The 15,029-nt window shown below is 40.4% G+C and overlaps 1 protein-coding gene across 2 annotated transcripts in view; it reads right to left on the bottom strand.

The window, feature by feature from the left end:
- Positions 1–14,752, bottom strand: part of TTC28 (tetratricopeptide repeat domain 28) — a 213,822-nt gene extending 199,070 nt beyond the window's left edge. Inside the window, exons 1-2 of one of the 2 annotated variants that reach the window (XM_030025985.2) lie at positions 14,688–14,752; positions 1,428–1,706 (exon numbers count right to left, since the gene is read on the bottom strand). In XM_030025985.2, coding sequence (XP_029881845.1) covers positions 1,428–1,655 — 228 coding nt within the window. In that variant the 5' untranslated portion in view covers positions 1,656–1,706; positions 14,688–14,752. Of the gene's footprint in view, positions 1–1,427; positions 1,707–14,687 lie in introns of those variants that run through there. The other variant, XM_041126303.1, reaches the window with a different exon arrangement.
- Positions 14,753–15,029: the final 277 nt, after the last annotated feature.

The raw sequence follows: 15,029 nt of genomic DNA, 5'->3' as shown, positions 1-15,029 counted from the left end.
TTCTGCCTTCAAACTTACTCAGATCTTGCAATCCCTATCATTCCTTCTGAGGTGGAATGAGCAGACACATACCTCAGTTAGCAAGGTGATGTCTCAGGAGCTGCAGAAACAGCAGAAGCTTTCACAGCACTGAATCCTCAAACCATATACATGTATCTAGGGCAAACATCCTGTGTTCTGAGTGGAAAGAACACTATTTTATAAATTTTTTTTTATACAACAGCTTCCACTTTCTATATGGAAATATACTATGCAGGCATGAAAAAAACAGTGTGTCTACTTACTGCAGCACAGCAAATGAAATGATGGGGAGTTTGGAAATGTAACTGCTAAGCAGTTGGCCACTAGACTAATCCTCATGTTTTTAGTTAACGGACTACTAAATATCCAGACAAGATACAGGGAATGACCAATGAGGAAAGGGAGAGCAGGCAATGTTGATTTAAAGGTATACAGCACAATCTCAACACACGGAGCTGATAACGAGCAGACTTTGGATTTGTGCTTAGAGTATGGGTAAAGTAATTAACAAAGTCTTAAACAAGCATATGATAAGGCTTTTAGAAAAGCCAATAAACAACTGAAAAACACGACACAAGACTTATAGTGATCTGCTTTGAAATAAAAGGAAACTTAACTTCAAACTTAACTTCGGAGTCCAGCTGACCTGCCGTAATTTCTATGGACAGGAACCTGGGTGATGAATCTGCTCTTAAATTCCATCTTTAGCTAAAGTAGCTAGTAAGACTGTGTGAGGGATTGGCAGAAATGGAATCTGGAGCAGATGCTATTAAAATTGATTAGCATGTAAAGGGCTGGCCCTGGGCTAGCCAAGGGTGAGTCAGTTACTGAAGCAATCAATTGCAGCTAGTGGGAAGCAACCCCAGAAGAAACAGGTAACCAACACCATTTACTCTTTACAAATGTTTCCTTGCATAGTCAGATCTTACCAAGAATGCTAAGATACACATTTCTTCAAATGTTTATCCAAAATATACTAGAGAGAAATACTCTTTGAGCACTATTTTGAAAGGCCTTATTACTCCATTACTAGTAAGACTCTCCATGCTACCTCTCAAGAAGTTCTGCAAGAAAATGTTCCTGGATGCTACTGAATGCTGACTAAGTTTAACATTAAGAGAGATGTCTGGTCTTCACAACCCAGAAACCATGCTGGTTTAAACTAGTAAAATAGTACCACATCCCCATTGGGGAAAAGTATGTTTACACAGAAAACAGTTTAATACCCAACAGGAAATTGAAGTAAAAAAACTTTTAAAACACAAAAGATATTATTATCTGGAGCTTTTAGCAAAAACAGACTTTAGTACAGAAATATATGCACTTGTTTACATTAGGTGTTACATATGTGAATAATAATCCCAAAGGAGTTACTCTTTCCCCAGAAGACAAATATACTTTCTTACCTTTGGCCATTTGGGATTTAGAAGTCGTGCTTTGATTGCATCATCCAGGGCCTTGTCATACTGTTGGATTTTCATGTAGGCTGCTGAACGATTACTGTAGAGAATGCAGTTCTGAGGATCAACTCCCAAAGCCTCATTGTACAACACGATTGCTGTATGAAAATCGCCATCATGGCAAGCCTGATTGCTCTGGCGAACTTTTTCAACAAATTCAGCTTTGCTCAACATGGGACTGTCAGGACTTCTTCTTCCAAAAGATTTTGATCCAAAGAAAGAAATCTGGGGGGGGGGGGGGGGGGGAATTATATGTTAGTGTTAAGAAATGCTACTCAAAAAAGAAAAAAAAAAAGTAATAAATCAAAATATTAGAAACTGTACAGCAAAAATTAAAGCCACCAGTGTTACTGCAGAACAAATTATTATTTCAGAATCAGATTCTTAAAAAAGTAAATTGTTTATCTATTGACTTCTTGGGGCATACAGAAGTAACACAAAAGAGCCTTATAAAACATATCATTCCCTATGAAGGATGTCTTCCAGAAGACACACTGCCTTCTTCAGGTATAAGACTAGTTGTAGTCTATTTTAGTATGCTGCACTCCACACATTCACAAGTTTTTCCTCCTGGGCCATACTATTTGATTCTACAACACAAAGCATAGTCACCAGGTAAGGAAGTTTTTCTGAATAGGTGGCAGGTGTGAATGTGAAGATGATGCCTGTATATCCGAAGTTGGACACATAGATCACACAGAAGGACGTGCGTGCACAGACAATGGAAGAGTGTATAAATTCTCTTCAAACCAAAGAACTTGCACTGGTACATCTGCTCACAAACCTCTATATCCAGTCACCTGCAGGCTGGAAACTATTCATAAATGGGAAGAGAAAGATGACTCTGGAACTGGGTATACTCACAAAAATTAGTGGGGCACACAATTTATTTTAGCAACAGAACAGTCATCATTGGCAGAGAGCCACGTTCCCCAATTGTCAACTTCAGGCAATACAAAATAACAAAGAAAAACAGGTTTATGCCTTCTAATTATGAAGATTATTATTTAAAGTGAGCTGTAGGAAGTCCTAGTTCCATTCATTCTGGTACACCCTTTCTCCTCATTTAAATTCTATGTTCCTTATTTTCCTCAGCCAGTCATTTGCAGTCAGTAACTGTTTTTGTCACGTGTACCGTACTCTTTCTCAAGGACCCTCAAAATCTCAGCAAAAATATCTTTGTACAACTCTGATTACAAGGCAGTTGTGAATTCTGCAGTAATCATATTTGGCAAGAGGTACACATGGTAACATACAAGGTACTTAGAAATATTCATTAAAGGCTTAGACTACTATAATTGAGATTGGTGTCATCCATTTTTAGTCCTACAGACTGAAAAAGGTTAAGAATATCATATATTGTTACCACAACACAACAATTGCAGGGCTTAAATACATTACCAGAGCAAGCTGAGGCATATTTTTAGGTGGAAAGGGAAGCAAGCTGCAAACTGACATCCTGTCTCAAGCATCAGTATGGTCTATAGACTTTTCTTTTTTTTGTTTGTTTCTGAAGTCAACAACAGTAGAAAAGCATCAAATTAGAAACTACTGATCTCTTATTTTCCTTCTGATTATACCAATTTTTTTCTGACAGGTGTTTGTGCAAACTGTTGCTAAACTTCTCTACTGAAGGAGACTCCATGTTCTACTCGGGCAATCTCATTACACTGCTTCATGATTTTCATCATTAAAATATTTTCCCTGATACGTACCTCAGATTCTCTTTTATCAGTAAATGTACTGTTTCTTGTCCTGTCTACAGTAGACCAAACCAAAAAACATGTTCCTGTCATCTGTGTAGTTGCCCTTTATATAGAAATCCTGCTAATAGAAGCTAATATGTAGCTTAAATAATAATAATAATAATAATAACTATTATGAACAGCACTATAAAAAGCAAAATTCTGCATCCTTGAAAATTCATTCTATATGCAGTACATCTTTAAATGCACTGGCATACTACTTTGCTACCAATCAAGTTTACAAACAGCAACTTCGTATATTCTCAAGTACTGGCAGGAAAATTGCTCTACTTGGAGCAACAGCCCAAAAGTTAAAGCTGAACACGTTGCTTTATGCCAAGCAGTGCGATAACTCACACATTTGTGTGGATTTGACCATAAACTTCATCATGTGGTCAGTCTGCCATGACCTGAGAAGCTGCAAGAACACAATATGAAGATTCAGCAGCTATTACAGGAGTAGATGTTCAAACATAAAGATCAGGAAACCTTGACAAAGCTAATTAGTCACCACAAGGTCATAAATGGCTGGAGGTACAGTAAGGAAATGGGGTTGGTGAGTACCCAAGTGCCAGGGACAGCACAGGTAACTACCCAGAGATACCATGATTCACATGTGGAGTTGATTTGCTGTAGGAAGATAGAAGCAGCCAAAGGAAATACCATTCTTCTCACATTTCTTCTCATCTTCACCTACTTTTTTCCTCTGTAGTTTGAGTAGCTTCTTTAATTCCAAGAACTTACATTTCTGCCTACTCCTGAAACCTGCTGAAGTTAACACACCCACTGACATTGTGCAAGATTCTTCTCAGTGGGCAAACGTAAAAACTGCTGTGTAATTTTTCCAACCATTAAAGTCAGAGCAACTAATGAATTTTCACACTGCTCTTATTTCCACACTAGCCTTTGTTCCTGGAAATCACCAGAAGAGTGGAAAACTTGATTTTATGCAACTTAGAACCAACACTTCAGAGTCACTACAGGCAAGAAAATCCAATGCAGTCTTACAGAAATGCTCATTGTATATAAGAAGCGTGGAATATTTTAACCTGAGCAATATTCTGCTCAAAAAAAAAAAAAGGTATAACCTTTACCTGGGACCTAAAATGAGTTCAAACATGTCAAAAATTTCTGAAAGCAGCTGAATTTTCATGCAATACTCAAGGAAATGCAGGGATAACAGTCTAAAGAACTCTCATATATAATTTTTCAGAAGGATCTGAGGAAATGAACAATCATAAATTAAGAAAAGTATTAGAGGGCAAACACAGGGTGACCGTCAGAGGGTGAACAACAGACCCAGTGCAAGGACTCCCGTGATACTCTGTTTGTGAAGTCAGAGATCATCCTGACCCATGACCCTTGGAAACTGTGTTAACAAGCAAGCAAACAACCCCACAAACACACACTCACCCCCGCACAATTTAAAATGCCACCTTTTCAAAGCTGTCAGCTACAATAGCAATAGAGTTTGCTTTAATCTATGTACAAGTACATGTACTAGTACAACATTTTGGAATCCTGCTATGTTCTTAGCTTCAATAACTTCCTGCTACAATTCTGACAAAACTTGAGATTTCCATAAGCAAAATAAACTTCTGCAGTGCAAATTCAACTTATTTAAGTACAGGTAGGTCAGGCGGCACAATTCAGATTTCTGGCACAGCTAGTATGGATAATATTTATATGATGCACTTAATTGATCACAAGGACCAAGTCAATCTATCAGAAGGAACAGAACAGCACACTAAGAAAAAGATACAGGTATCTTCTCTTTTGACATCTTCCATAGTTAGAACTGAAGCAAGATTCTCTCCCTGGTTTCTAAACTACATGATATTTTGTTTGCACCACAGTTACAGGATCAAAAAAACGTATTTGTTTTGTTCTCCTGTCTGGTCATAAGACCTACATTGTCACTGCAACTTCCTCCCAGGTGGCCATACTATATAGCATTCATTTGTAAGTACATTGGTCATGAAAAAATGTTTTGTCATAGTCATCATAGAGATTTTTGTCAACTCTAAAGGTGGAAGGGCTCCACTGAGAATATCTGAACTCCATGAGAACTGGTATTAAGACAGATCGGTGATATTATCTTGGCAGAGTACATACATGTTTCAAATTCTTAAAAACTATATAGCTACCTTAACTTAAATAATCAACTGCAACTATAACTTCCCTTAACGAAACTGGCTGCATTGAGCACTAAGTGACTTAATTCATTGTGATATGTTAAATACAGCCAACTCCCGTCAACATTAAGAGTAAAAGAAGCAGGGCACACACTGGAATAAATTAATCTGATCAGTTAGTCACAAACATAACCAGATTAGAAAACATTAATCTCTCAGCAGAAAGCCCAAATATTGTCTTCGGGTTCCTCCTTTATTACAGTGTCTAGTGCAGACTGCAAAGGAAACAATTTTGCTTCCAGAACTTACTATTTTGAACTGTTGAGCTCAACCTATCAGTAACAGTACACAACAGATTCAGCTGAGGTGATCTCTAGCTTAAATGCTGCTCCTGTTGTTCGTACAACACCACAGTTCTTTTGTTGAACAATGCCATGTTTAAGGGTACAACATATCAAATAAACTACTCCAGTTTCTCAGACATATTTTTAAAGGTGGCCCCTGTCTCTCTCTCATTGTATTTCCTGGTGATTGGGTTGCATCAAGGACAATGAAAAATACCCAATGTTGTGCAGTTTCCATTCGTTTATCATAATCAGAGCAAATAACTGCATCTTCCAGATGCAGGAGTACCAGAACTACTCATGAACTTATGTTACTTCAAAGATAAATACTTCAAGACATAGATTCCTTAACAGCTATGGCTGTAACTACCTCCAGCTGGAGGCTCAGCCTGGCAGTGAAAGCACAACCAGTGTCATGCTGAAGAACCCACCTCTGGCTCAGTGCCGCCAGCAGCGGGTGGCATCTGTCCCATTCCCTCCACCTGACCGCAGAGGCCGATGTTGCTGCAATGACAGAAGCTGCTTGCCTGGAAGCCTTCAGAAGCTTACCAAGAGTTACTGAGCACTAGGTAGAGAGGCCTCTGCAAGGGCATGTCTCATCAGGCACAATCTCAAGGAGCACTAGTGAGACTAAAGAATGCACAAGTTGAATGACAGCTGTCTTTTCTGTCTGTTTATTGTGCACGAACAAATGAAACACAAAGCTGTTAATGATCTTCCCAGAATCATACTGTGAGTCTGTAACAACGAGGAGAATCCATGAGGAGACATGCTCTCAGTCCAAGTGGAGTGGTTTCTGCCTCTAATATCCTGTGAAGCTAAATAATCTCATGAAAAAAAAGAAACTATTTTAAAGGAAACTATGATGGTAATTTCTGGAATATGTTATTATTTAATTCCTGCTATCATGAGAATTATGTAAGGCAGTAAAACACCATTAGGTAAAAGAAAGAACCACAGAACAAAACTGAGTCACTTTGGCACTCCGACCACAAATAAAAAAAGATTGTTTTGACAGTACCAACACTCAAAAAGTACTCATTAAAAAGCCATCCCCGCTTTCCAGTCATGACTGCTCTTCTCCTACTAATATAATGGAAGGTGATGGCAATGCACATTTTTAGGCTGCCTAACACTTTGTTATAGAAAGTACTCGTATGTACTAAACCAAAGCTAAAGAAGAAGCCAAAGTTCCTCAGTGCACTGGAACAAAAAAGATTCTAATGAAGAGCAGAAGAGGATCTAACAGACAATTTAATGTAGGAGCTCATGTATTTCTAATAAAGAAGATGGCATAAGCTTCTCAGCATCACTTCTGCAAACCAGCATAGGGCACCAGAAACCAGCTCCTACTAAAGAAGTCACATAAGACAGAAGCTCCCACAGTATCTGCTTCAGATTAGACTCAGCAATTAATTCCCTTCACTGGTGAAAAAGCCTCCTCCTCTTGCAGAAGGTGCTCAAGATTCAACCTGACTGACTATTCAAGGTGAGTGTTAAAAACACACACAATTTTCTTCGGTCTTTTTCTTTTCAAGAACAAACTCCCAACCCCTCAAAGCAAACACTAAGTTAAACACACAGAAAAACCTACATTACAAGAATGTTTATCTTCCAAGATCAAGCTTGTTAAACTTAGTCCTCTATAGAGATAGAACATTAGCAAATAAAGTAAGTGCCCATACACGCTGAAAGATCTGACTGTCTGAGCACATCGCTATCTGGAAAATGGTAGGGAGCAGATTCCCATTGAGTTCCAGTAAGATGAGTGAGAACAGAGAACAGCAAATCCAAATTCTGCTCCAAGACAAGAGGACAAGGGAAAACAATGTGGTACAACAGCATGAAGAGAATGCTTGATCAAAGAACAACAAATCTTATACCTCAGAGCTTCTTAGTTTGTATGTAATCCATCTTACTTAATGATACACTATTCAAATAAATATGGCTTATATAGATGATGTCTTGGGTGACAAGTCCATAATTAAGACACCTTTTTAAAAAAATCCTTTACAACTTTCAAAAAAAAATACGTGTGATATGTAGCATTTTTATATTTTAAAATATCTAAATAGCTCAAGATACTCAATGAAACAGCAGAAAGAGGAAAAAAATTAAAAGAAAGAGGAAAGCAGAAAAACTGGTATTCCAAATGGATTCTGAAATAAAGTGACAGTTACTAATTCTAAATATGGGTTTCCAAAATCAGCTTAAATCTGTAGCTGAGCTTCTCTTTCTATGAAAACTTCTATACAACATCTTGTATTTTAACCTGTAAAATGGCTTTATGTTTTTTTCACTCCATATTCTGGGGTATTATTGTTTTTCTGTAATAGAAACTGTCTTCAACAACAGTCCAAGAACAGATAAAGAATATGAGGTTTCTCCCCCTAACCTCCATGCTCCTAGCAGCTAGCACTTCAGCTAGTCTGTGCTACTCTTCTGAATAGCCATGAAACCCTGCCAAGCCACATGCAACTTTCACCCAGTGGGAACAGAATTTTAATAGAAATAGTGTGGAAAGAAATGAAAGGCCACTGAAACTGAAAGTTTAAGCCACTGCAGGATGTGCACAACAGCTATCCAGGCTGCTAGATTTTTCTAAGCTGTATTTTGTGTTCACAAATTGTTATGAAGTATTACTGGGAGTACATCTTCACAGATACAAGAAAACACTTCCTTAAATCTCAGCAGCATAATATATACACCCCATAAGCAGGACACCAGTAAACTGGACAATGATTCAGACTATCCCCCCCCTTAAACCTGTAAGTGAATGAGAGAAGCACTACTCGATGGTCAGTTACAGAACGGTCCCTGGAGACACACACTCGCTCTGTGGACTGCCGGCTCAAATCTGCCGATGCAATTTTGATGCCTCAATGAAAACGAGAACACTGCCACCACCCAACAGACATACTGCTAAAGTTACCTTCCATCTAGCAGAAGCAATATGAAGGAAATCCTATAAAATTCTGTTGCTTCTGTCATTTTCAATGTCCTGCATTTTTTAAAGTCTAGCATTTACTCTGTTAATTATCAGGGTATCTAACCTGACATCTGCTTTAGTCTAAAGTACTCCTACACGCATCAGTAAATATTATTCTGACAGACAGGGTTTTAATTTCCTCTGGTAAATCTACATTATAGGGAAAAAACCCCAACAAGTTAGATTTTCACAAAGCAATAGGTAAAATAGAAGTCAAACTTCCAAATTTTTAAATACAATTCTAGAAGGGATTTTTAGATGTTCATGGAAATCTATTTTTATATCATAAAAAGCTAAAACTTATCTAAAAGCATAAATAAATCAAAAGGAATAAATACCTTGAACATAAAAACATAACTTACAGCACTATTCTATAAAAAAACCAACCACATTTTAGTAAATTTCCTAATCCAATATATGTAGGCTTCTGGAGTATATTGTTCTGCAAATATTTTATGTTGGTTTTTCACTGTAATTGGATACCAAAATATTTTAAATATGAACTTCACAACAGAAAGGAAATGTTTGTTGTTTTTTTTTTTAACTGGAGCTTATACAAAATTTTCTAAAGAAAAAGATGTATTTTCTAAAGAATTTTCTACAAATGAGAAGCAACTGTGAGCTTCCAATACCAACTTGGAGAGATCTGCAATTATAACATCAGTTAGATCCACTCTAATTTGAGCTATGCTACATGTTGCTAAAAATTGTAACAACTATGCAATCCACAGCTAAATTTAAACAGCACTTTTTGGTTCATACATAATTTTAAAAACTAAAGATTATGCAGACCAAATTATGCTCTCACGTATACTTTTGCAAAATACTTCAGTTAAGAAACAAAATTCTGTTTTCAAGTAAGTATTCCAAAACCAAGAAAGAACTAAGGTGTACAGATGTTATTTTTAAATACTATTGAGAAACTAACCTGTTGTTACTGCAAACACACTGTAAAATACTATTTGGATCATGTATGTAATGCAATCTTTTCATATATCTAGTGCCTAATGTAATTATTTACAGAAATTGAAAAGGTATGAGCATCAAGTTACTGTAAATTCTTTATTCCCACTTTCCTCAAATTGGTGACCTCAAAGCTCTTCTCAGTCCTTCCTTAAAAAGCACCTCAAGTAATGATATTACACCAACCGGCAATGAATAAGGAGATAGCCAAAAGAGACCATGACAATCTTTCTATATATAACTTTTTATAAAAGCTCTTCAGTCATGCATAAGCCACCCTGTGTTACTGTTGCTCTCCCTCTCCTGGTTTTCTGATTGCTATACCTATTGGTTACATTGCACCTCAGATCAAACTGGAAGCTCACTGAGACTAGGTGTCTCCTCATATGAGCGCTTGGGTCCATGAGGTCTTTGATCCTTCTGGGCAACATTGTACTAGAAGATAATAAAAATTATGGTCCTTTTTATAAGGTGAGCAGTCTCTCAACACAGGATTACTCTATTTTCCGTTATATATACTCTTTATTAGATATAATTAAACCCTTCTTCCATGAACTTCTGAGAAAATTGGAAGCAGGTTAATGTTTCAAAGCTTCAGTCAGTTACATGTAGGGCTTATTAAGAGGGATTTTCCCCGACACACAACTGGTCAGGCATGTTCAGGGTAAAGGACGGGTTTTACCTTACTCTAAAGGATTAACCACCTAACAGCTGAAGACGATTTATCTAAACTCTAAAATGATATCCCACAGGCTCTTTCTCAGGTGTCTGCTGGTGTTTCTTGATCACAGTCATATCATCCATCAGACTAGGAAACATATACAAAGTTATATTGGCAAGGACATTAGCAAGAGAGAAGACAGGAGACTTCATGCCTGTGGGCGTCACTCACAAATTTCTGGGCAAATTTGCCTAATTAATTCAAGACATTGGCAACACATTTGTCTTTCTCATTTTCTGACTGTGGCATACAACTTTCTGGGCTTCCCACAGACCTAAGGCACACTGCTTTGTGCAGTATGCAGGTGAGCTACTGAAACTGTACGCTAATGAAGCAAAGTGATAGTCAAATATAAAACTAACTGCCTAGAGCACAGAAGAATATTCAGTATATTCTGGGAAATAAATAGCAGATAACACTCAATGTCACTAAATGCAAAGTGATTGGGGGGGGGGGGGGGCGGGAAATCCTTCATTGTTATCACAATAACTGGCCCCAAACATACCCTTACCCCTCACAAAAGACATTTTAGAGTCCTTGGAGAAATTCTCCTGGAAACAGTCTCCATGCTCTGAACAGTCAAAGAGACAAATAAAAGAATAGGAATCTTTTGGAAAGAAGAAACAATAAACAATTATGCCATTCTAAAAATCTACAACAGGAAGCGCATTTTAAATACCATGATCAGTTTTGTTCCCACCACCACCACACAAGCACATAAAGATACCCAAGTAGAAAAGGTAAGAGATGGGTTACAGATAACCAGATATGGATCGACCTCCACATCCAAAGAGAGACTAAGATAGACTATGAAAGTTAGAAAAGAATTTAAGGGAGTAAGTCAAAGGTCTATAAATGTCAAGAAAAGCACAGGGAAGGTAAAGGGAACAAACATTCACTATTTCACAGAAACAGAGGCATCAAACAGGTGGAAGATAAAAGAAAACCAACCGAAGTAACCTTACACATGCAGTATAGTTAAAATGCGGAATTATCCCAGGTGTTACAAATTACAATAGTAATAATGGATTCAAAAAGAGTAATTAAAAACATTAAAGAAATTCACAGAAGTCTATTGAACATGAAATTGAAATTATACATCTCTTGAATGTTCAGTAAGTTCTAACTGAATTCAAGTACTGTAAAGAACATTTAAATTTTTAGAAAAACTCACTCTGAAATAAAGAACAGTGCTTTCATCATAATTTAACAGCAAATGAAAGCAAACATAAAATACTCCTCAATTCTTAAGATTTTCATTTTTAAATAAAGACAGAGACAAGATTCTGTCTAAAAGTTATGTTTGTACCAGAGATGGCTAGATCCATGATAACAGACACATTAGAGATGCCTAAAACAGACCAACAGTCATACAACACTGACAGCAAGTTAGTTGGAAGTTAGAAAAAAAACACAGGTAATATATATTGCATAATGTGTTTTTTAATTTATATATGATAAAAATAGATTATTTAGTTTTGTGTATTCAGAATACTTCCACTGTAAGAGCAGCTGGAATTTGGCATACACTTACTGAAACTTTAGCACAATGATATCAAACACACAAGCCATACGCCACGTATGCCTTGCGTGATGCATTTATGTAGCCTGCAAAACAGACTCAAACTGAACGGGAGACACTTAGCTTTTTCCTTTTCTCAGAAAAACAAAAATCTAGCTTCACTGGTCTCAGAGATAACCTTCAAAAGTAAATTAATGAATGCAAATGCAAGTTTGTGTCTGAGCATGCCGAAAGCCTAAAACAAACTCAGAAATTCAAATTTTCCAGGCCCTTGCTAATCTCATTAGAGTGCCCTTATAGATCAGGAACAGTCCCTCAGCATCAAGATACAGTATGCTACTGTCAATCATTTCAAAGAAGAATATGAAAGAGTCAAAATTCTTAAAGAACAGGAGAAACAGAGTGAAAAAATGGTACAGAAGGAGTGGAAAGTAATGCAAAAATTGAGATGAAGAAGAATGAGAAATTAAAGCAGAAAGGAGCTCATTTTCTCATTAAGAGATAGTATGGCACCAAGACATAGAAAAGAAATAAAAGTTGACCTCCTAAGTCTAAAGAGTCATTTGCTCCCACTGCCATCCAACAGATCTGCCATTAATATAAAAGAAAGATCTAGTATAAGCTAAAGGGAGCACAAAATCTTGGATTTAGTTATTGTGAATAATAATTAAATTATAAATTATCAATGTGGAATCCAACCTTTTCCTCTGAACTGTCAGTTAGCCGCAGACAGACACAATAACCATCGACTGACAAATCAGTAATACAGCAAAAGCCAGGTCTGAACAGGAAAGTCACTTGAGAAAGACTTGTTAGGGCAGCAGGTATACATGCTCCCTGGATTTTGTTGTCTGCAACAAACCATTAAATTATTGTAGTACAACTGTTGTCTTCTCTGAAGGGATGTGTGCCATCTGGGAGTGCAGGTCTGTCAGCACAATGGCAGTAACAGCATTCACTGATACACAGGGAGGTAGGTACTTCACCTGCAATCTTTCATTACAGCATTCCCATCTTAAGTGACCTGTCCAGTGGGAACGGGAGTAACTGGTATCCAGGCAAGGAGGGAAGGATACACAATGGACAGGGAAGAGGTTTTTAACTTCAGTCAAGAGGGGGATAATGTGATACACTGAAGCAGCCAGAAAACAAGACTTGATCAATATCCAGCAGAAATATATACATAGACTGATGCTGTTGCAGCAGTAGATTTCATGTCTTGAAAATTAAGATTTAGGTAGTACAGAGTATCAGTAATAATAATAATAAATGATGATATCACTAATAATAATCAGTAGTCTCATATATTAGTGTGACCTAGGACTTCAAAAAACCACATGCCTGTGTGTTTAGATCAGACAACCCCCCCTCCCCAAAAAAGGGAAGATTTCCACCAACCCTAATGCTGACAATAATCTTTCAATGTTCAAGGCATACCCTCTCATTCATTTATCAAAAAACTGTTCTCAAATAACCTATAAAGTGTTTCACTAGCACCTGAAGAGCTCTTGTTCAACACCAGAAGAAAGCACAAGAGGGATGACATTGTCTAAGATTGTGCAAACCTCCAAGAAAAATTAGACATCCAAAAATAAACATGAACAGCTCCAAGGAAAGAAGAGGAGGAAGGACAAGAAGGCATAGACACCTAGCCATTTCAAATCTGCATTTACTGGGGACAACCAGGGACATCCCTATGGCTGCAACATCAAACTATAGGAGCATGGGCTGCTGAGAGAGGGATAACACATCTCATCCTTAATCGCCAGAGCCGCATTAACGACATTTGCTGTCATCCAAGATGCACTGACTGAATCCAGTCTCCTGATTCCAAAATCTGTCAGTAACAGGGCTCTTAAAATCGAGTTACTGACAACCTTTTCAATGGCTGGCATGCCCAGCAGAGGTACAGTCTGCTTGAAAAGGTATGTCTGTACTGTTAGTTCCAACAGGGTAACAAACTCTGCAGTGATACAAAGTACATCTGACACACTTACCAAAAAGGTTTAGAAATTTTAACGCGGTAAGCTTAGCTTTTGCTCATCCAGGAGCCCAGAGAGAACACAATTGTCACGCTGATGCCTGTCCTCTCTCCTGCGTAAGGGTGACCGCTCCAGCGAACTGCGGGCTGAAACGCGTCCGTGGAAGTAACTGTCCCCGGGCGACGACAGCTTCGGCTGTTCACCCACAGCCGCGGTCGCGCCTTCCCCCGCTGCTGCGGACCGCGCACAGACACCACAGCGACCGCCGGCCCTCGGGCAGGACCGCCGGACGGCCGACCTTCCCCGCCCGCAGCGCCGCGCCCCGCCGGGCCCGCCGGCGGTGGGGCTGGGCGGGCGGCTGGCCCGGGCCTGCCGGCCGCGGCGGAGGCTTCCAGGAAGGCGCCGCCGCTCTCAGCCCCGTCAAAGAGCCCAGCGCGAAGGGAGCCGAGCGCTCGGCCAGGCGACCGCGGCTGCACCCGAGGCCTGGCGGCCCCGGAGTCCCGCCGGGCACCCGCCGACCGCCGCCGCTTCCCCCGGCCCGCCAGGTGAGCTGCCCCACCACCGCCCTGCCCCTCACCCCACCTCACCTCACCTCACCTCGCCTCGCCGCCGGCCGCGGGGCCTGCGCCCTCCCCGGGCGCCGCGGGCTCCCCCTCCGGGCTAGGGCAGCGGCCCGCCCGCGCCCCGCAACTTCCCTCCGACGCCCACGGGCAGAGATCGCGCCCGGCCCGGCAGCCGAGGAGGCGGGAAAGAGCCGCCGGGCCGGGGGCCGCTACAGCACACCGCCCGTCTGGCGTCAACTCACCCGGGGAGGCTCCGCGTTCCGCTCCCGCCGCCGCCGAGCCCGGCCCCCCGCTACGGCCCCCGGCGGGGCGGGCGGCAGCGCCTGTTGCTCCATCGCGCTCCGGCTCCGGCTCCTCCCCCTCCTCCTCCCCCTCCTCCTCCTCCTCCTCCCCCTCCTCCTCCTCCTCCTCCTCAGGGGGCCGCCACCGCCCCCCGCCGGGCCGATCCCGCTCCGGCCGCCCGGCCCACGGCGCCACGTTCCGGGCCCGGCTCTGAGGGAACCGCACTGCCCCCGGCCCCGCCCCCGGGGCTGGGCTCCGGTCGGACCCCGGACACCCCCCGCCCGACGGCGCCAGGCCCGCTC

Source organism: Aquila chrysaetos, chromosome 9, assembly GCF_900496995.4.
Source record: "Aquila chrysaetos chrysaetos chromosome 9, bAquChr1.4, whole genome shotgun sequence".
In the NCBI taxonomy this organism is placed as follows: Eukaryota; Metazoa; Chordata; class Aves; order Accipitriformes; family Accipitridae; genus Aquila; species Aquila chrysaetos.
The sequence above is the reverse complement of the archived record's forward strand: the minus strand, read 5'-3'. Positions and strand labels throughout refer to the sequence as shown.